We start from the raw sequence: 22,172 nt of genomic DNA, 5'->3' as shown, positions 1-22,172 counted from the left end.
TCTCCATAACTGAAAATTATGAAATAGTAGCCTACTAGCCCTCCGAAGTTGGATTACCTTTTATTAATTTTATTTAGGGCCTATTCATTTTTTTTTTGATAAGCACTGTAGTACACGTATTCGCAATCAGAACAAGAGGTGGCGCTATTCATAATATCTCTGCACAGTTTTGATTTTTGAGTGATTTTTCTTGGTGACATCACATTGCTCCTTATATGCGACAATTGCTCCGGTGTTATTTCTCCAAGGACTTAGGGTTAGGCTTTCGGTTAGGGCTGTGATAGGGTTTTAGGTTTAATCTGATGTGAGGATTAGGGGTATGGGTTATGTTTGTAGGTATAATTATGCTTAGCGTGAAGATATTTCATGGGAGAAATGATAATGATAATGATAATGATAATGATAACGATAATGCCAGAATAACATTTACATAGCGCTTAGAACTGATGTTTCTAAGCGCATCAATCCGGAAAAAAAAAAGTATGACAGAAAGGTAAAATACAACATTATGTACATTATTATGATATAACGACAGCAACAACAACAGAATTAAGATTGAGTAAACAAAGAAGTTTTCAACAATCAACATTTTCGGCATTACGAATATAGAGAGGGAGTTTTTTCCAAAGAGATGGGGGAAACAACAGAAAAAGCCGTATCACCATAACGGGTACAGGTGCGGGGACTATGTGATAATTGGAGAGTGGAGGAAGAACGGAGAGAACGGGTTGAAGTGGAGGAGCGGAAGGAAATTAAGTCTATAAGATAAGATGGGGCAAGATTATTACATATCTTGTAAACAACAAGAAGGATTTTAGAGGTGATACGTTGAGTATGGGGAGCCAGTGGAGGGATTGGAGAACTGGAGTAATGTGGTCAGAAATGTATTGTTGCAGGAGCAAAATATAATGTCATGGAACAGATTTTGACCGTGGAGGCACTGGCGTAGCCAGGGGGGGGGGGGGCGATGGGGGCGGTCGCCCCCCCTAAGATTTGGACCGAGGATTTGGGAGGCGGAAAAAAAAATGCGTGTATACTGTATGCATGCACATGAAGCGGGTCTCCTTTGCAACCTTTCATCAAATAAGATATTTTTTTTTTTAATATTTCACTCAAAGTGTGCACCAGATCGTTGAATTTCAATTCAAAATATGCAAAATCTCTCGTGCTTGGGAGGGGGTATCCCCCTCCCAAACCCTCCCCCTCTATGCCTCTTTCCCTAGCTAAGTACACTTTTTAGATTATAAAAAAAATCTGAATAATTCTGAGTGCACAAGACTTTTCACTAATATTCCGAAAACTGAAGGTTCCCTCATGTATAAGGGGAATTTCCCCTTTTAATCGACCCTTTCCTCCCTCAGCCCCCCCCCCATCATTTTTTTTTTTTTTTTTTGATTACCCAAATGTTGATTCCATCAAATACGCGTATTATGCGTATAGGAGATATCTCAATTTCAACCTTAAAAAGATAAAAGCTCCATCGGAAGGGAAGAGTGGAGATAACACTCGCCAACGCCTTCTCCCTGCTCGCCCCCCCCCCCCCTCCCCGCCATGCAAAGAAGTAGACGGTGGCTATACCAAGATCGCTTTATTTCAATTCTAAAAACGCAAAAGCTCCGCGAGCGGGAGGGGGAATCCCCTTCCCCTAAGTTCTACCTCACTAGACTTTATACATACGCACAGATGGTGCACATTCGGAATAAGAGCTAAATTCCGTGATTTTAACACTTCGATGAAAAAGTGTTGCACCAAAAGTTTGCACCAGATCGCTGAATTTCAGGTCTGAAAACGCAAAATCACCTTCGTGTGGGAGGGGATATGCCCCTATCTACACCCTCGTGTGCATGCTTTTTCTGTTTGATTGCTGAACAGACAGCGTTCATGATATTCAGTGTAAGAATTAATACAAGAAGACTAGTGTGTTTGAATTATACTGTTTTATAGGCAAATTGTTCAATAATAATCTACACTAAAATATACTGCAACCTTAAACAAGTGGGACTGTTTCAACTCGTTAAAACACGCAAAAACATGCATCAAATTGCACCATTTGCAACATCAAAATGCAAAAAGTTCTCACCATAGGAGGGGGGACACCCCCCTCCCACACCCTCCCCTACCCCCTCGCTCGCTCCGCTCGCTCGGGTTCAGTCGAGTTCGTGATATACAGTGAAAAGAATTAATACAAGAAGTGTATCTAAATTATATCATTTTATAGGCAAATTGTTCAATAATAATCTACACTAAAATATACTGCTACCTTAAACAAGTGGGACTGTTTCACGTCGATAAAACGCGCAAAAACATGCATCAAATTGCACCATTTGCAAAATCAAAATGCAAAAAGTTCTTACCGTGGGAGGGGGGGGGGAACCCCCCTCCCACACCCTCCCCTCCCCCCTCGTTCGCTCCGCTTGCTCGGGTTCAGTCGCGTTCATGATATACAGTGAAAAGAATTAATACAAGAAGTGTATCTAAATTATATCATTTTATAGGCAAATTGTTCAATAATAGTCTACACTAAAATATACTGCTACCTTAAACAAGTGGGACTGTTTCACGTCGATAAAACGCGCAAAAACATGCGTCAAATTGCACCATTTGCAAAATCAAAATGCAAAAAGTTCTTACCGTGGGAGGGGGGAAACCCCCCTCCCACACCCTCCCCTCCCCCCTCGTTCGCTCCGCTCGCTCGGGTTCAGTCGCGCTCATGATATTCAGTGAAAAGAATTAATACAAGAAGTGTATTGGAATTATACCATTTTAAAGGCAAATTGTTCAATAATAATCTACACTAAAATATACTGCAATCTTAAACAAGTGGGACTGTTTCACGTCGTTAAAACACGCAAAAACATGCATCAAATTGCACCATTTGCAAAATCAAAATGTAAAAAGTTCTCACCGTGGGAGGGGGGAAACCCCCCTCCCACACCCTCCCCTACCCCCTCGCTCGCTCCGCTTGCTCGGGTTCTGTCGCGTTCATGATATTCAGTGAAAAGAATTAATACAAGAAGTGTATTGGAATTATACCATTTTATAGGCAAATTGTTCAATAATAATCTACACTAAAATATACTGCAATCTTAAACAAGTGGGACTGTTTCACGTCGTTAAAACACGCAAATACATGCATCAAATTGCACCATTTGCAAAATCAAAATGTAAAAAGTTCTCACCGTGGGAGGGGGGAAACCCCCCTCCCACACCCTCCCCTACCCCCTCGCTCGCTCCGCTCGCTCCGCTCGCTCGGGTTCAGTCGCGTTCATGATATTCAGTGAAAAGAATTAATACAAGAAGTGTATTTGAATTATACCATTTTATAGGCAAATTGTTCAATAATAATCTACACTAAAATATACTGCTACCTTAAACAAGTGGGACTGTTTCACGTCGCTAAAACGCACAAAAACATGCATCAAATTGCACCATTTGCAACATCAAAATGCAAAAAGTTCTTATCGTGGGAGGGGGGACACCCCCCCCCCCTCCCACACCCTCCCCTCCCCCCTCGCTCGCTTGCTCGGGTTCAGTCGCGTTCATGATATATTCAGTGAAAAGAATTAATACAAGAAGTGTATCTAAATTATACCATTTTATAGGCAAATTGTTCAACAATAATCTACACTAAAATATACTGCTACCTTAAACAAGTGGGACTGTTTCACGTCGCTAAAACGCACAAAAACATGCATCAAATTGCACCATTTGCAACATCAAAATGCAAAAAGTTCTTATCGTGGGAGGGGGGACACCCCCCCCCCTCCCACACCCTCCCCTCCCCCCTCGCTCGCTTGCTCGGGTTCAGTCGCGTTCATGATATATTCAGTGAAAAGAATTAATACAAGAAGTGTATCTAAATTATACCATTTTATAGGCAAATTGTTCAACAATAATCTACACTAAAATATACTGCTACCCTAAACAAGTGGGAATGTTTCGCGTCGATAAAACGCGCAAAAACATGCATCAAATTGCACCATTTGCAACATCAAAATGCAAAAAGTTCTTACCGTGGGAGGGGGGACACCCCCTCCCACACACTCCCCTCCCCCCTCGCTCGCTCCGCTCGCTCGGGTTCAGTCGCGTTCATGATATTCAGTGAACAGAATTAATACAAGAAGTGTATTGGAATTATACCATTTTATAGGTAAATTGTTCAATAATAATCTACACTAAAATATACTGCAATCTTAAACAAGTGGGACTGTTTCACGTCGTTAAAACACGCAAAAACATGCATCAAATTGCACCATTTGCAAAATCAAAATGTAAAAAGTTCTCACCGTGGGAGGGGGGAAATCCCCCTCCCACACCCTCCCCTACCCCCTCGCTCGCTCCGCTCGCTCGGGTTCTGTCGCGTTCATGATATTCAGTGAAAAGAATTAATACAAGAAGTGTATCTAAATTATACCCTTTTATAGGCAAATTGTTCAATGATAATCTACATCAAAATAAACTGCTACCATAAACAAGTGGGACTGTTTCACGTCGATAAAACGCGCAAAAACATGCATCAAATTGCACCATTTACAACATCCAAATGCAAAAAAGTTCTTACCGTCGGAGGGGGGACACCCCCCTCCCACACCCTCCCCCCCTCGCTCGCTCCGCTCGCTCGGGCTCGGTCGCTTCGCTCCCTCGCAGACTAACCGCCCCCCCTAAGATGAAATCCTGGCTACGCCGTTGCGTGGAGGAGGAGGAGCCGCCAAGGTGGGATGGGATGGGGAATACCACCCCCCCCCACCTCCCCATGAAGGGAGATTTTTAAAAAAAATACAATTCAACAGTATGGTGCGCACTTTGGGTGGAATATGAAATTGGAAAACTTAAAAAAATAGAGACAATGCTTTGGTTGTGGAATGATTTTTTTTTCTTAAGTTTGTCTCCCTCAATACAAATGAAATTCGTAAAATCGCAACTGCCAATCTACAATTTTAACAAACATGTAAGAATAAAAGGAACCAACGGGAATCGAATCTGTCACCTGCTGCTTTCCGGGCAGCGACACTTCCACTATAGGCTATCCCTGCTGGTTGCCGGCAGAAATGGGACGAAATTGGAACTTATACCCAGGCTTTGAGATTCATACATTCAGTCGGAAGGCATAGTTAAGAAGGAGATTATTTAAGTCAATGTACTCAGCAAGGGGAACCGGGGTGGAAGATGCATACCCGCTGGCTCTCACATAGTTAGCTTTTACATTTTTAGAATAACAGTTCAAAATGAGTCAGCAACCTGGTGCACACTTTGGATGGAATAAAATTTTTAATAAAAAAAAACGTCAAAATTGCAAAAAGACAAAAAAGCTCCCAACAAAAAACTAAATTCTTTAATCATTGTATGACTTCTTCATTTGCTGTTCATAATATTGGAATATCTAACATTTAAGCTGTGGGTGGCAGGAGTGTATCCCCCTTCTGACAAGAGGATTTTTTTTTAAAGTTCATATAATGATCTCGTGGTGCACACTTTCAGTGGAATGTTTGGGAAAAAATATTTTAAAACTGAAATGTTCAATAAAAAGTCGGTCACGGCTGATCTAGCTTTTGTTAAGAAGGGGTTGACCCAATGACGATGGGTTATGACAAGCAAAAAACAAAGCAAAAAAAAAAAAAAAGAAAAAGCAAAAGATCTTCACATTTTTTTTTTTTGCAGCTACTTCTTCATCCAAATCGGCTGACAAGCAAAAGAAGAAGAAGTAGTAGTAGACAGTGGTAGTAGTAGTAGTAGTAGAAGAAGAAGAAGAAGAAGAAGAAGAAGAAGAAGAAGAAGAAGAAGAAAGGTCTTATGATTTTTTTTTCCGTCGGACTGAGCCTGAATGCTACAAACATAATACTGTGTAAGTCTGCACACAATAGTAATGATGACGTTTTTCTATACACACATCACATTTTGCCCCTCCCAGGGGCGGATCCAGGAATTCTGTAAAGGAGGGGCGCAACTACTAGTAATATTTCTGGTGCCACTTCCGGGTTTCATTTCATTTTTTTCTTTTTATTTCTTTTGTTTTTACGAAAAATAAAGAGGGGCGTGCGCAGGTTGCGCCCCTCTGGATCCGCCTCTGCCTCCCCCCCCCCAAAAAAAAAAACAAACAAACAAACAAACAAACAAACAAACAAACAAACAAACAATCTGTAGATCATTATAATCGTATCATGATTGAAAAAAAAAATCAATTTAGTGCAAGTAGAACCTGCCCGTCAGACCTTGTCTCACGGGGGACCACCATGGACAGGTTTATCAGCAGCAGTGATATTCATGGCCCGCAGATGTCGTTGTGATCATTAGCATTCTATCATGTGTGTTTAAATTGGCAATGCTGTATTTGTCCTGTTCCGATGCTAGTTTGTGTTTACGATCGGCACGTTCTTTTCAACACACACCTTATACTTACACACACACACACCACAGAAATGACACACACGCATCGCACATGTGTACGTCTCTTCTCTCCAACACTACGGAGATAGCGGATTGAGTACACGTTGCATCAGATCAGAAAACTACCGAGAACATCTGTACTTGTTCAGGCTTAGATCTATCTATATTCATTACCAATATTTGAAGCGACTAAAGACAGACGAAGTAGTGATCTCAGAAAAGCCGATCAGAAAGCCTCTTAGTATTTGTAAGTACAATAAATCCATTTTAAGCTGTATTTGATGGTAGCATCATTCATGCCATGGTGATTCGGCTATCCTGGGCTATACTGACACGACTAGTCTATATAGACTATCACCAAGTTTATACAAACTCTATTAGGCCCTACGTTTACAGGCAAGATAGGCCTAACATTAGGTAAAGTTTATCTACCACTGCATGCTGCAATGAATGCGCTGCTAGCTGGAGAATCTATGCTTCAGGGAGGTTATGTTGCTGATGATGTATGGTCTTGATTGTGAATGTTGTTGTGTAGCTGGGACAAGCATTGACAAGTCTAAGTTAAAGTTGGCCAAATCGTGATACCGGTCTCCTCTTGTTCTGCGTGTGCGTCTCCACTATATTCTGTACAATTTACAAAGTCTATGCCATGGAGGTTGGTTGAAAGCAGTCCCCGTCGTGGCTACATGTACAGTGTATGACAAAGTGAATGGCGGTGAATGGAGTGGGGACCTATTTCGCGATATTGCCTTAAAGTTGAGTCTAGAATATAGTTTCGTGTAGTAAACAGTATAGTAGAGATTTAGAGATTTAGAAGTGGAAGTGGGCAGAGCAGAGCATAGCAGAGACTCCAACTCTCCCACTTTTGCCATTGCATTGGTGGATCTCTCACCAAAAGGGGATCTACAGGTACAGTACAGAAATCCCCCATCGTCCTGCCTGAGTTAAAATTTCTCCTGCAATGTTGCTTTGAATTGGACAAATCAAAGAAATTCAAAGATAAGCAGCAGGCATCAGTGATGTGATGGAATATTGGTAAATCATGTAGAAATGCACACCATGCACACCTACCATTTCCTTCCTTAATTTGTCAATGAAAACTTCTTGTGGCTATCAGAAATGTCAAGATGGACCATATCTGACGGTTTCATGAAATTTCATAGTCAATTACAGAATAAAAGTAGCTAATTTTGACTCGAAAGTACGCCGATCGACGACTGTCTCAGCGTAGCATGATGGATGATCGATTATGTGGAAGAGCGATATAACGAGAATAATCGATCGTTGTAGTCTGTAATACAGCCGCTTGTTTGGTGTTTAACCACAATAATTACGTCAGCTCGACAGTATAATGTGGAAAAAAGAAAGTGATCTTGATGCGTCTGTTTTTTTTTTATCGTTTTAGTTAATTTTCTCCTGCATGTGACTGTATATCTGTCAACATTTTTCGCTGACTTGACTAAATGATGGACGGATAATATGTGTACAAAACAGTAAAAGATATACATATGTCTGCGATGATATGAAAAAATGGGAATTATCCATCATGAATATTGCACAATAAAATGGATTTTTACTACAAAACAAAAGCAAATACTGGGTTGCTGTTTTTGTATACATAATAAAAAATGAAATGGAAAAATAAATACTATCATAAAAACAATTACTTTCTACTGTAAGTTGAACTTATCAATCGAAAACATATTACCATTTCAATTTCAATATTCTGTTTCTTTTTAGGTAAAATGAGCACTTTATGAGAAGTCCAGAATATTAATACATGATTGTATAACATACACTTTTTGTAATACTATTCTCATTAATTTATTAAATTAGGCCTATGAATGATGAAAATTACTTGAAACAAATCCCCTTTGAATTCAACTTCCTTCTCATCTTCTTTTCTCTCTCTTTCTCTCTCCCTAATAGCCCAACCTTTTTCTTCCACTTTTCCTTCAACCACATTCTATTCCCTTCAATACTATTCAAATTAAATAATTTAATCTAAATTATTATCAACTTTTTCATGATAAAATCAATACATGTACTTGCCACAATTTTTAAAGAAAGGATCGATGTCTTTAATCCTGGGGTGGTATTCTGAGGTCGTAATTAAGTCTGTAATTAACTTCGTGATTAAGTCGTGAAGTTAATAGGCCCTTAATCATGGGCAAAATCGGTATTCTGAGGACGTAATTAAGGTATGATTAAGTCCCCTGTAATTATCTTAGGTCCCTCCCATCTAATTGTTATTCCATCCAATCAGACGCGTTGTTAGAAGCTAAAATGATGATTACACGCGCAAATATGTCCTCAATGCGCACTCCTGCACGCCCCCTGTAATTAACCCAAGAGCTCCGTGCGCACACTCCGGTATTTGATTACAACCCCTCACCTACGCACGCGAAGATCTCAACCTCTTCCCACATAAAATGACAAAATTCCTGGAAGATCGGCTATATTTCTTGTTTTCTCTGAATTCTACGGATACCATGATAACACGATTCAACCGCTCCTCGGTTACCGAAGACGGTAAGCATCGTTGTGGCAGAGAAAACACGATGTAATGCGTGATAAAATCGGAGTAGTTAATGACACTCTTTGGTATCATTAAGTTTTCCATTAACTTTCATACTTAATTACACCCTCAGAATACCGATTCGTAATTAACTCTGTGATTAAGTCCTCTCAGAGGTGCATGCGCATTGATACGCGCAAACGCGTAGGTCCTTCCCGCCAAAACGCTTGTTGCTATGGTAGTTAATATATCCCCTACTTAATCATGCTCTCAGAATACCAATTCGGTAATCAGATACTTAATTAGCTCTCAGAATACGGCCCCAACTGGTATGAATAATCGTATCAATAATTTGAATAGTGGTAATCATGATAGTGGCAATGAAAACAAAGAACTATCACAATAGCTCACTTGAGCCTTCGACCAGGGAGGTGGTCCCACGCCTCCCTGCTTCGACTCGGGTGAGCTAACAATAAGAAAAAAAAAAAAACGAAAAAGAAAGTAGGGCCTTGGGGCTACACGTATTGCACGAGTCGAGTTCGATATTGTTAGTAAGCGGCTAATTAGAGACTACCAGAATCGATTATAATCGTTGACATCGTTCTCAGCAAAATCGGTGCACTAGTTACGTCGGAGACTATGTTCGCGACCGACGTACTTTTCAACTCGATTTCTCATTTTTCTTACCTTTTCGGCCTTCTAATTCCATGAAAACTCTCTGATATGGTTCAATTTAGCATCTCCAATAGCTGCACAAAATTTGATTGACAAACAGCGAAGCGAACGGTAGGTGTGCATTTCTACACGATTACCGGAATATTTGCATGTATCCCATTGTATTTGATGACTTAAAGCATGCATAAATAATATTTCATATTAAACCAAATCGTACTGTCATTATCTTCATCCAGTGTATCAGTTTTTCATTGAATGCATGTTGAGCAAGTTATTGACTTTTATTTGAGACTCTTCTGGTATCCAATGCACTATGAGAATTATTTACAGATGTATATGCCTGAATATCCTTTACTTCCTAGACATAAGTAATCCTAATATTACTAAAGGGCATGCCTACCTGTTGGAGAGTTATTTCTGCCCCCACTCTTTTTTCCCCCTCTCCATGTATTATGATAACAGTGAAACAAAAGAACATATGATACAAATAAATGAATGAAAAATAGTATTAAAGTATTATTATGCTCAATAAATGTACACACAATTAGTAAAAATGAAGTCCTCCCAGATGCAGCATCGAATTTGAATGTTGGGAATTGGGCAGAGGTTTTCATCTCTCAGCAAGTCAAGCATGTGAACAAATCTGCACACAGGCACTACACACCAGTGACCAGGGTCGTTGCACTTTGTTCTTCTTCTTCTCTATGGGCAATGTAAAAGTGTAGACTGTGAAAGTGTATTAATGTCTCACTATAACTTGATTTAAAGTTTATGAAGGTATACAGTAAGCACTGTAGGATGAATGAAGTAGTAATTTTGATAAGCCACATAAAATTTACCTACACTACTGTGACTTTTGTTCAGAGAGTAATCTCATTGCAAGAGAGAAAACAAGTTTGAATGACTGAAATGATTAAATTGGCAAGGGAAATGTTCACATGGAACCACCCATACAGGGGATCCAGCAAGAAGTGAAATACACAGTATGATAAAAAAACAAGCAAACAAACACCTGGCTGCCACAGGCTGTGTATGATTCAGACCTCTGAGATAAATACACCTCTGCTCAAACACAGGGCCCAAGTGTCATTAAGCTATCAGTGATTATAGCCTTTTGAAGTACTACTGTCAGTATTCAGTTGTACTCCATTTAATAGTCTTTTTTAAGAAGTCCACTTAATTTGGGAAGTATCATTTCTTCTTTGATTGCACTCATTGAATACATTTCATTGATGGCAGCCAGCTACACATGTCCGTATTAGTAATAACTTCAGTATCACTTCGATTGGTGCGATTGGTGAATCACCAGAGTGATGTGTAGCCCATCATTATTCATCCTTTGACCTGATTGTCCTTGAACTCACAGCCGTGCTATGGCTTGAATTTTCCTTCATTATCCCATTGAATTCTTTTAGTGAAAGTATGTCAAACTCTTTGTGTAACGATGTTTCTACGAGAACAGCTCAACTTTCCAGATGTAAACGAGATGGACTGAACTGCATGGGAGTCCTTCTGTGCTCTGTGAAAAGTAAGAGTGTTGTTTTTCCCCTTGTCAAAGTCACTGTGAAAAGTTTAGATGGCAAGGTTTATTTAGGTGGTTGTTACTAAGGGTATGCTGCCCTCTCAGTTGTAGACGCGTCCATGTCTCTCAGTGATGCCACCACTGGAAAACGTCATGTTAGGCCTGCCCTGGCTAAGAGCGCTTGTCTATGAGAGGAATATTACTGAAGTAGCAGCTCGGCATTAGTCATCCGTATGTAATCTGAGCACACTTTTATCACTTTATTTCCTGCTCAAGCAGCTGTTTTTCTGTTACCCTGCGATACTTATTAGTAACGATTATGTGTCAGCTAGCCTAATTAAAATCATCCTCTTTTGCCACTGGGTTTTTTTTTTTTCCCCTTCATATTCTGTCCACCCTCTCTCCCACCCTTCCAGTGCTTAAAGATATAAATGTGGATTAAGTGATGCAACAAATTAGTGGAACACATCCGTGAAAGTTTGAAGAAAATTGGACAATCAATGCAAAAGTTATGAATTTGTAGAGTTTTGATGCCGTCATTGCTGGATATTCATGACATCATTCTGGACATTCATGACATCATTCTGGACGATGTTATAGGTTCAAGAATTCCGCAGAATTATAATTTTTCATGAAATGTGTTGAGATGATTTTGAAAACAGTCGATTTGGGATGTGTGTGTGAACGGGCCTTTTGATGGTCACATGATGGGCAAAGTTTGGGATTATTGACCACTAGAAGCTATACAATACAGCTTGGGGTAGGTATGATGCATAAACTTTGTATCGTCAACAAGCAAGTGGGTCTGTATTTCTTAGGATAGCATGTCTCTGTGCTAACTGCAAAGCTAACAAAAACATTGGGAAGCTACAACGTACAAAAGATAAGTGACATTTGGTTTGAAGGAGCCAGGTATTATGTTTGTTTAGTTTTGTTTTTGTGCAATTATCTTCTTCTTTTGTTGTAAACTGCATCACTTGTATGTGCACTTCCAGCTGTCCATGTGTATTGCTCTGTTCAGGAGTTTTATCTGTCATGAAAAGGCAGATAACGATATCATTTGTTGGTGCTAAGCAAATCAAGCAAAATCTCTAAACTGTATGCCTAAATAATGAAAAGAGCATGACTTTACCTCCTTTACCATTGCGTAGTATGGAGTGGCTTCTCTGGGTGAGTAAAGAAAATTGATTTTGTGGGTCATGTAGGCCTACTGTTCACAGGCACTGTGTGAGGCTAATCATCGCAAGGTTTGCCAAAAATAGATCACAATTTAATAATTTGTTTCTCTTCATGCTTAGCATTTTTGCATTGCATTGCAAAAATTTGTTTTGGACAAGCATTTTTTTTTGGGGGGGGGGGGGGTTCACATGTATGAAAGGGCCTGATGTACACTGTATCAGTATTTGCAAAGATCCACTGTAGAGGCAGTATCAGTATGAGATGTGATTCATTTGTTGAAGATTTAGTCTTTTGAATACAATTCAGTGTCAGATCAATTCTAAGTTCATCAAAACTTTTATTGACATATTTGTAATATGTACATGCAAAACACTCCTAAATGGATCACTGTAAAGCCAGAAATGTTCACGGCATTAGACTTTTGCAAATTTTTACTGGCACTCAGTGCATTGTGAAGAAAAAAAAAAATCACCTGCACTCTTCTGTCGCAATATGCTATGCTTGCAAAAGTTTCGTGCATGCAAAAATTTCTTGGTTTACAGTACATGTACTTTACATAGGAAACTTTAAATACCGGTGTATACTACAGATGATACCTTAATAGGCCTTTTAGAAATGAAGATACCAAGCACATGCCATTGTTTGTCTGACTCGTGATTGACAAGTTGTTAGGTGAATTCTGTAGCTCTGTATGAATGCGGTCATTTCAAAGTGACCAACAACTACTGTATCCGCGGTGAGGAGAACGAAGGGATGCTTGCCAAAGCTCGCTCCCTCACCTGTTGCTGGACATTCCTGCGGACACCCGGGAATCCAATCTGGGATCACGAGCTCTCCGAAATCCCAGCAGCAGCAGCAGCTCCATCTGCTGCAGTGACCGCCTGGCCTGGTCGTTGACCAGGGTACAGCTGACCGTTACCAAACTGACCATGTACTGTCAGGGAGTCAATTATCATGTTACCCTGTTCTTGATGGCTCATTACTTCATCAAGTCAAGGAGGTCATTGAAAGTGACATGGAATAAATTGAACATGTGTGCTGGATCTTGTTTTTTTTTTCCCCCTCACTTTGGCAGTTTTGTTTTGTTTCTAACAAAAACCATGCTACAAAATGTTTTAGAAAGAATATATGCATAGTGTATTTGACACTAGAAGCATTGTGATAGGAGGAGGATGTCTACCAAAAAAAAAAAAGGAAAAAAGGAAATTCTTCTTTCCCCCAAATGGCCATAATTTGGATATAAAGTGTCATTCACATTCATCAGACAAGTGCCAGGCTAGTGGGCAAGTGGACAAGTGGCCAAGGAAGTGTAGCACCCTGACAGTAGTTCTGGTGCTCTACTTCAAGTCAAGAGTAAAGATCCAGAGGGCGAATGGCAGCTCTGACAGTGTGTTTCTAATGATAGTTGACCCTTGCTTGAATTTGCATGAAAATTTTGACCAAGAACACACATTGTAGGTCATTTGCATATAGGCCTATACAATATAAAAATGCTACATTTGGAAGATTTTTTTTTTTAGCTTTAAGTTATCTCTACTTATTTCAAGGAAAATATGCATTATGTATATAGTAAGGCATAGTCTGTTTTTGAGGCAGAAATTATTTTAACCCTGATCATTCTATCAATGGATGATGTGTAGGTTTTTAAGAAGAGACTGGCGAGCCAAGTCCAGAGCTGTTACTCTGCCCCACTCCTAATCCCACCCTACCCGCCCTTCTTAACAACTGTAGACAACTGCCTGTCACTAGCTTTGCCCACCATACCATGCCGTCTTTAAATAAACAGCAAGCTCGCAATGTAAAGCCTGGAATTTTGTGCTCATCTGCTGCGATACCCAGCACAAGGTAGGCTGATGTCACGCATTGTCTGAAACCGAACGTTAATCACGAATTTCCTGTGTCCTCCGCGAGTCCGCCGTCGTAGGCCTCCCATATGCGGCTCGTCACCCCGCCACCAGGGCCGGTGAGTTTTTTTGGCTCACTTCAACAAGTCGCTATGGGAAAGTTACAGTTTTGAACATTCACCCCACAATGTGTGTTCACCACAGGAGGCGGGGAGTGGGTTGTGTGCACCTAGCCTTTCCTCAAGACCTCAGTGCGTAATTAGCAAAAAAATTACTGTAATGAAAATCACAAGGCTAACTGCATTAATTTCTTTGAGAGTACCCGATCGATGCAAGTGCCTGTGTCTGCTATGCCTAACTGATACGCATATAAAAATCAGTATTTTCTATAGTGAAATGCTTCTGTAAATGAGGAGAATAATGATAAACAGCTTGACGGGAAGGTAGTTTCATAATACAATTGCATGACTTGAATTTTCATCATTCATTGAATCCCTAATCAGAATATAATGTTTGAAATACATGACATGAATTTTCACCAGTCATGGAATCCCTAGTTAGAACATACATTTATATATATATATTTTTAATTATGTTTTCTGTGTTTTTTTTTGTTTTTGTTTCAGTGCTGTTGAGCTCATATTTACATGTACCTTTTCTTCAGGGGTGGGAGGCAGGCTTTTTTTTTTTTAATGCATCTGTTGCTAAAAATTAATTTTGATGGTTGTTTGTATCTTATGGGAGTATATTTTTCAAAGTTTCCCATTTGAAGCTGTGAGAGCCAAATCTGTCAGTATTTTAGCGGCAGGGTGCAAAGCCATTTAAGGTCAATATATAAGAACTTTTTTTCACAAATCTAAGCTGTGTTTGCTTAGAACTGCCAAGAGGGCAAAAGCAGTGTCGAAAAGGCTGCTGTGGATCTAGAAAACAAACTTTATACCAGACAGTGTGTAGGTGTGGGCATATAGCCAAAATATTCACAGAGTGCACCAGTTAGAGATTAAATGCAGAGACTTGAGTCATCAAAATGGCACGAGAGAAAAAGGAATATTTGACATTTTATTTTCCTCCTCTGTCTTCAACTAGCCGAATAATCTGTGCTTGTTTTTTTGTTTTTTTTTCCTCTCTCTCTTTACAAGATAATAAACAACATATATGAGAAGTTTCAAGGAAGAATACAGCTTGGCCTTTTTACAGAGGCCTGTTGTCAAGCCAGACCACCTGACCAGATAAAAGGTGCAAAAAAGGGCAAGTGTATGATTTGTAAGTAGGTGGGGTCACTGCCACTGAGTAGATATACAAAATGTACTCTCCCTGCAATATTCTAGCTCTTTATGACAGTATTCTCCCCCCCCCCCCCCCCAAGCCTTATACTGTACTTCTTGCAAGTTCATGGCTGGTCTGATATACCATTATCAATTTGACATTTGCAATTTTTTTCGAATCTTTGTGAGCAGTTTTAGAGTGTTGTATGTGATGAGGATAGATGAGCCCTCCTATCTGTCAGAGTATCTTGGCCACATCATTATGAGTGCATGCACTCATAATGCAAGAGATGACTTCTTTTGCGGAAAACATTCAAATCTGTGTGCCATTCCCAGCCCTTGCAAAATGATGAATAAGTGGTTCCCACGGCAATGCCTGGAGGAAACGTCCATTACCGCGATAGATTTTGTTACAACATTCCGACTCTTAGAATCGAAATCTGAATCTTGCGCGGCAGCGATCGGGTTTGACGCAAGCTCCCCACTCGCGAGCTGCTGAGAAATCCCTTCTGCCGTGAACGGAGCACCGTGGTGGTCTGGCGGTAGACCTGGATGTCAGATCAGTAACAGAGGGGGTGGGAGAAGAATGCAGGAAAGAAAGGGCTCATGTGGCACAGAATGACACATATCTTCATGCAAATGCAGCCTCAATAGTCGGCCACCCTCAAGCTCTGTAATACTCCGATGAGAAGCAGATGGCTGAATGTTTCATTGAAAATAACATTTTGATTGAGAGAGGGATAGTGAAGAGAGAATGAAAGGAGGGATTTCTGTGATGTGTCAGGGTTTGGTCACAGTGATGCACTTTCAAGGTTGGCACTTGACAATATGCAGCCTGTCGTTATCGAACATTATGAAGAATCAGCCAGGGATGTCCATTTGCACATTGCATTAGAGATAACATAAAAAGTATAGAGTCAGAGTGGGTGGCGATCTGTGTGTGCCGTATATTTCGCAAGGCTTATATTTTCGTGAAGTTTGCAAGTCGCATGCTATTCGCAAATTTAACGGCACTAAATGATCCACTCTGACTGTGACATGAATGCGACGTGCATGAGTCGTGTCTCCATAACTGTACTCTGTGATCACAAATTTACATACTCACAAGAAATGTCAGGAAGTCTTGATATGTGAAAAATCATACTTGATATATGGCTTGTAAAACAAGTGTACAATATTTGATAGTATGTTTGCTGTAGACCACTGTGGCATGCTTTGAAACTTGGGACTGAATGCACCCTCTGATACCTGTTCAATGTTAAAAAACTCTCCCATTAGTTTCCTTGTACCATGACTCACATAATCACTTTTGATGTCCCACTCATATGATGTCTGCCCTTGTGTAGTGCCTGTTTTCATTGTCCTCAAACAGTTTCGTTTTCTTATGATGTATGTTGTCCTTGCCTGACCCCAATAGGTGCTGTTATTCATTCATACTGTATACGCCAAATATTTTGCAAATTTCGCGAGTCAGCTGCCAGTCGTGAAATTAAAAACACAAAAAAATATTGACTCTGATCCACATATATGAATGTGACGTATGCGTGTACATTTCTCCCTTCAGTTCAGGACTACACGATCGCGATTTAACCACTCGTGAAATCGTCGGGAAGTCTTGATTCGCAAAAATTTAGACTCGCTAAATATATGGCGTATATAGTACATGTAGCAATCCAACCTGATGTAATTTAACAAGATGTTCTTATATGGGATGTCATGTTTGATGTCCTTGTAATGTGTCCATATAATAGCATGCTTTATGTTGCCGGTTGATGTTCCTGTATAATGGCCTTCTTTGGTTCCACTCTACAGTGTTTGTGTTACTGGCAGCATCCGATGTCTTCACTAAGGTTTTCCCCATTTGGTGTTAGTGTACAGAATTTTTTGTTCAGTGTTAGAAATTTATTTGATGATTGCCAAGTGACTCTCCAGTCAGGAGTCCTGGTACCACCTTTGTCAGTCCTTAAGCCCACCACACACTTCATAACCTGAGGTCGTATGACCTTTCGACCATGAGACCAGGGCCCAATTTCATAAAGAGTTTATTTGATGACAGCTCTTTGCTGGAATGACTATTGTCATGGTAACGACAAGAATACAGCTTCCTGATTGGCTGTTTGCTGTGGAAAGTTGTCATTCCAGCAAGAGTTGTCATCCTAACATCTTTTATGAAATGGGGCCCAGGTCATGCGACCGGGCAGCACCACTGAACTCTATAGTGGAAGGGATGCTGTGCGCATTGCACTTAGTGCGCACTACACACCGAAAAGCCACTACACTTCTGTTGCACTGTGGGTACAAGGTTTGAAGTCGCCGGAAGTGCTGCCCAGTGGCAGCCATTTTGGGACTTTGCTGTGGGGCACCATTAAGGTGCCAAGTGTCACATGGCTATTTCATTACGAAATGAGTAATTCTGTCTACAAAATGGCATTTTGAAATCAGTCATTCCATTGAAGAAATTTTCATTTTGTTACAAAACCATTTGTTCTGTTAGGACATGTTCATTTTGTCCACTAAAGAAGCATTTCGTCAAATGATGCATCACGCGTTACCCTGGGGTACCATAGTACTCCGAGTAACTGCGTTGTGTAGCGCCACCTCACGTCCACTCGAGGACAACCAGAGAAAAATGCATGCACAGTGTGTGCGTGTACATAGTCATTCCCATGCCACTGCATGTTATATTATGCGTGCATGGAAGCTGCGATACCACTAGCGTGTGCTTTAGTGCAGTGCAGTGCAGTGACTAGCGCACGCTTACTCAAGCACCAAAATTATTTCCTCTTTTTGGCACCCAGGGTACAACCTTTTTAAAAAAATAAATGATTCAACAAAATGGCTGATATTTAGTTGGTACCCCGGGATACCATTTATGTCATCAAATAAAGAGCCATTTCGTAATGAAATAGCCCATGCAATACTTGGCGCCCCATAATTTACACAAAAGTGACTTTCCACTGAGGAACGCACGCTTCTTCTGCGTACCCTCTGCACAATGGTAATGTATAGTAAAGTGGGCGGGGCCTAAAGGTGTAGCCCTAAAATGACAGCACCAACTAAAGCAAAGTGCTGGCTTCAAGCACTGCGTGTAACGTCACTTCCACTATAAGTTCAGTGGGCAATGCACACTACAATGTACATGCGACCTGACCTTAGGACCTGCAACCTGCCTCCCACGCGCTTTTTAGCATACAGCGCACGTGCAGCTAGCAGCTAGCCAGCTAGCCATAAATGCACGACCACTTGGAAAACTTTCAACATGCCAAAACTTTGTGATCAGGTCGTGTGACCTTGTCCTACGACCTGACACTATGATGTGTTTGGTCACGTCAAACCGACAGTCGGAAGGTCGTAGGACGTCAGGTCTTGTAGTATGCAGCGGGCTTTAGATGTCCCAGTGTGCTGTATGATGTCTTTCGATTGACGCTGACTTTGGATGTGTCAATGCATGATGTCATTCAGTGGTTTCCTTTTTATATATTGAGTGATGCATGATACCCAGTCTTCTGTCCTCGTTTGTTGACCTTGTTTCAAAGCTCATATAGTGCATCCCCATTTTGATGTCTTGTCTAAATATATCCTTGTTTTCAGACTTCTAGTATGTTTCAGTTGATGTCTGTACTGTATATGACTGCCCAGCCCCAAACCATCAAAAGTAGGCCAAAATGAATTTCCACTTTCCTACTGCACATAGTTTAAAGGGATAGTATAGTTTTGGTTGAGATGGGGGATTCAGATTTTAACTCCTTGCGAGATGATTAGAAACCACTCAAGAAATATTAAACAGCGTACAATTATAAGAGGAATTCAAAGTTTATTTGATGAATTTCAGTTTTGAAATCGCTGAGATATCAAAAAAGTGAAACAAAGACAGTGGCGGATCCAGGGGGAGTGCACCGGGCACCCCCCTTAACTTTTGTCAAAACAAAAGAAAGAAAAAGAAAAAATGGGCCCCCTTTAATTTTGTAAAGACGCCCCTCTTTACGGAATTTGTGGATCCGCCCCTGAAAGAGGTCCTAATAATAACCAATTTTCATCAAATAAACTTTGAATTTATCTGAGAATTTGCTTATTTCATATATTCAAGAGGTTTCCCATTATCTCACAAAAAGAGTTGGAAACCTGAAGCCCCATCTCAACTAAAACTATACCCTCACTTTAAAAGAGTAGTCTAAACTTAAAAATGATACACTAAGAAAAAAAAAATCTTCTTATAATCTCCTATATGTGTCTTTTTATGGCTCACAGAAAAACAAAAGATTACTGTATAGATATCCATCAGAGGTTACAATGAGGCTGTTAAGTAGCGAGGGAATGTGTGGAAAGTGCATGATCAAGACGAGACAGGTGATGTGTAGAGTCAACTTGCGGGCAACTTGTCACTTGTTGTGCGTCAATTTTGTGAGTCTTGTTTGCGCCTGACTGTAGTCATCGTTCTTCGTGTTCATCACCAGTGAAATTCACAGCGCAAGTCAGGATCCCATATGTTTACCCATACCTATTATGTGCTGAAGTGCACCATACAAGCGCGCCATATGAACATTGTACCGGGATCGAGAGCGGAGGACCCCCACCCCGGTGGGCTGAGACGCGTCCCCGCCCTGAGACAACAGTCCTTCCCACAGACAGCCAAGAGCACAACTGTCCAGGCAACCCTTGCAACATTCTTGGAACTCATGGCTGGAAAGCCGTGAAAGAATGTGCAGAATGAGGCGACTGCGCGGCACCAGCCGCACCAGCAAGAGTGCTGGCTAATCTGTCATCGCGACATGTAACAGTTGTGTAATGACAGATTCTTCAGTTGTAAATTAACCAGTAGCCATCCCTTACTAATCATGTCTTGTGCTTCCTTATCCCACACTCAAGTGCCAGAAGCAGTGACGAATAATAGTGTCTGTTGTCCTTACAAAGTTATATCAACCTTGCAATAGAGAGAGAGAGAGAGAAAAAAAAAAAAAAAGAGAGAAATGGCAGAGAGTAGAGAATAAAATGATAATTTAGTGTCATGGCCGGTTACTTCCAGAATTCTATGTAGATAAAGTGTCCTGGGGCTGCTCTGGAAAGAGGCTAAGCCAAAAGAACGGGGGTAGAGATATTGGCACTTGTTTCTCTTCCACTGACTGCAGATCAGTGCTCATCACCAGTAAAGCATTTTAGAGGAATTTTATGAATCACTGAAGAAGATACCATTCCGTAAAAGTTGCTCATCCTCCAAAATTTATTAACCTTTGGGAAAAAGCCAACATGGATTATGCTGGATATGTAAGCCCCCTTTTTTTTATAGGCATTTGTATTATTTTCTTTGATATTAACTTGAGTTGGGTACAATACTGGAAAATAATGGAAGATTTCTTAAGTTTTAGGTTTTTGTTTTGAATTGTTTTATGGGGGATGGGATTCAATCTTTCTATTTTGTTTTGTTTGATGGATATGTTGATTACTGTAAGTCAGATAATGGACAGTCCTAGAGTACTCAGTTTGTGAACATGATATCTAGGTACCACCCAACGAAATTTGCCATTGTATAATGTGGCTGATCACTTCCAGTGATTTCCTGGAGTCAACGGGGTTGAACTGACTTCCGTTGGTTAGGAAGATGTGCGTCACCATGGAAGATTGATACTCACAGTCGTTAAACTTGTAGCTGAGTTTCCTGGCATTGGAGAGAATGGAGAGGGGGGGGGGGAAGGATCTTGGCTCTTGTCCTACATATGGTGTGGAAAAGAAGTGGTCAGCTCTGACAGGTAAACAGTGTGCATACAGTGTGTTCTCCAAAATGTGTCAGTTTGTACAGGAGAAAGAGGATGCCAATATACCAAGGATCCATCCTATGTGTGGTACAATGTATGTGACTGCTTTGTAGGTTGTTGCTGCTGGGGTCTCGAGCAGTGTGAATGTGGCTTCTAATGTTGTGAGCTTGGTGTGTGCACATGACAATCATATTCCATATAATGTGCTCTCCCCTAGTTGAAATGCAAGCATCTCTGAATTTTTCTGTGTTTGCCATTGCAGGTTGACAGGCAGATTTTTTTTTTTTTCTCTACATCAGCATATGAGATGTTAAAGGAAATTACTTCTGTCCTTTCCTTTCTGTATTTAAAATACCAGTGTACAAATTTGTTCGGAGCATAAAGCATGCTGATTAGAAAATATGTGAAGATGAAATCACTCTGTGTGTTAGGTGTCAGTAATCAGTGAGTAGTGACTAGTGCAGGAATTCATAAATGTTTATTACTACCTGTATTTTTCCCCCCAAAGGAAAGAAGCTGACACTGATATTGGTTATTCTTCAACCATAAATGATTTTTCTGGTATCTTAATTGAAATGTACTAAACTTTTCTAAAGAAGCACAGTTATCTTAAAAAAGAGTACCCACTTGTAAACATGTCTGATTAGAAGAGTAAACTGTCTTTGAAGGGTATCAAAAATTGATAGTAGAAGATCAGTAATGTAGCATGACTGTTTAGTCATTGTTTTTTGAGCACAAATACAAAACTGTAAACTGTGTATATCTTTGCCTATGTGGTCTTTTCAATCTATGGGTAGGAACCGTTGTCTCTTACCACAAAGTTTCTCTCTCATCTCTCTATTTTTCTCTCACGTTCTCCCCTCCACCTGCAGCTGGTTTTGAGATGAGCTGACCTACAGGGACCGAGTGCAGCCGATTGCGAGATGGACCAGCAAGCACTAGAAGGACTGGGATCCTTCGCCAGTGCAGCAGACAGGGACCGGGTAAGGAGACGATGCGATCCTGACGGGTCTGGGGCGGTCTTTGCCCCCCTTT

The 22,172-nt window shown here is 40.6% G+C and overlaps 1 protein-coding gene across 1 annotated transcript in view; it reads left to right on the top strand.

The window, feature by feature from the left end:
- Positions 1-6,486: 6,486 nt before the first annotated feature.
- Positions 6,487-22,172, top strand: part of LOC140246180 (exportin-T-like) — a 99,298-nt gene continuing 83,612 nt past the window's right edge. The window contains exons 1-2 of the mRNA XM_072325619.1: positions 6,487-6,631; positions 22,010-22,120. Coding sequence (XP_072181720.1) covers positions 22,061-22,120 — 60 coding nt within the window. The 5' untranslated portion in view covers positions 6,487-6,631; positions 22,010-22,060. The remainder of the gene's footprint in view (positions 6,632-22,009; positions 22,121-22,172) is intronic.

This window comes from Diadema setosum, chromosome 2 (genome assembly GCF_964275005.1).
Source record: "Diadema setosum chromosome 2, eeDiaSeto1, whole genome shotgun sequence".
NCBI classification, from domain to species: domain Eukaryota; kingdom Metazoa; phylum Echinodermata; class Echinoidea; order Diadematoida; family Diadematidae; genus Diadema; species Diadema setosum.
The sequence above is the reverse complement of the archived record's forward strand: the minus strand, read 5'-3'. Positions and strand labels throughout refer to the sequence as shown.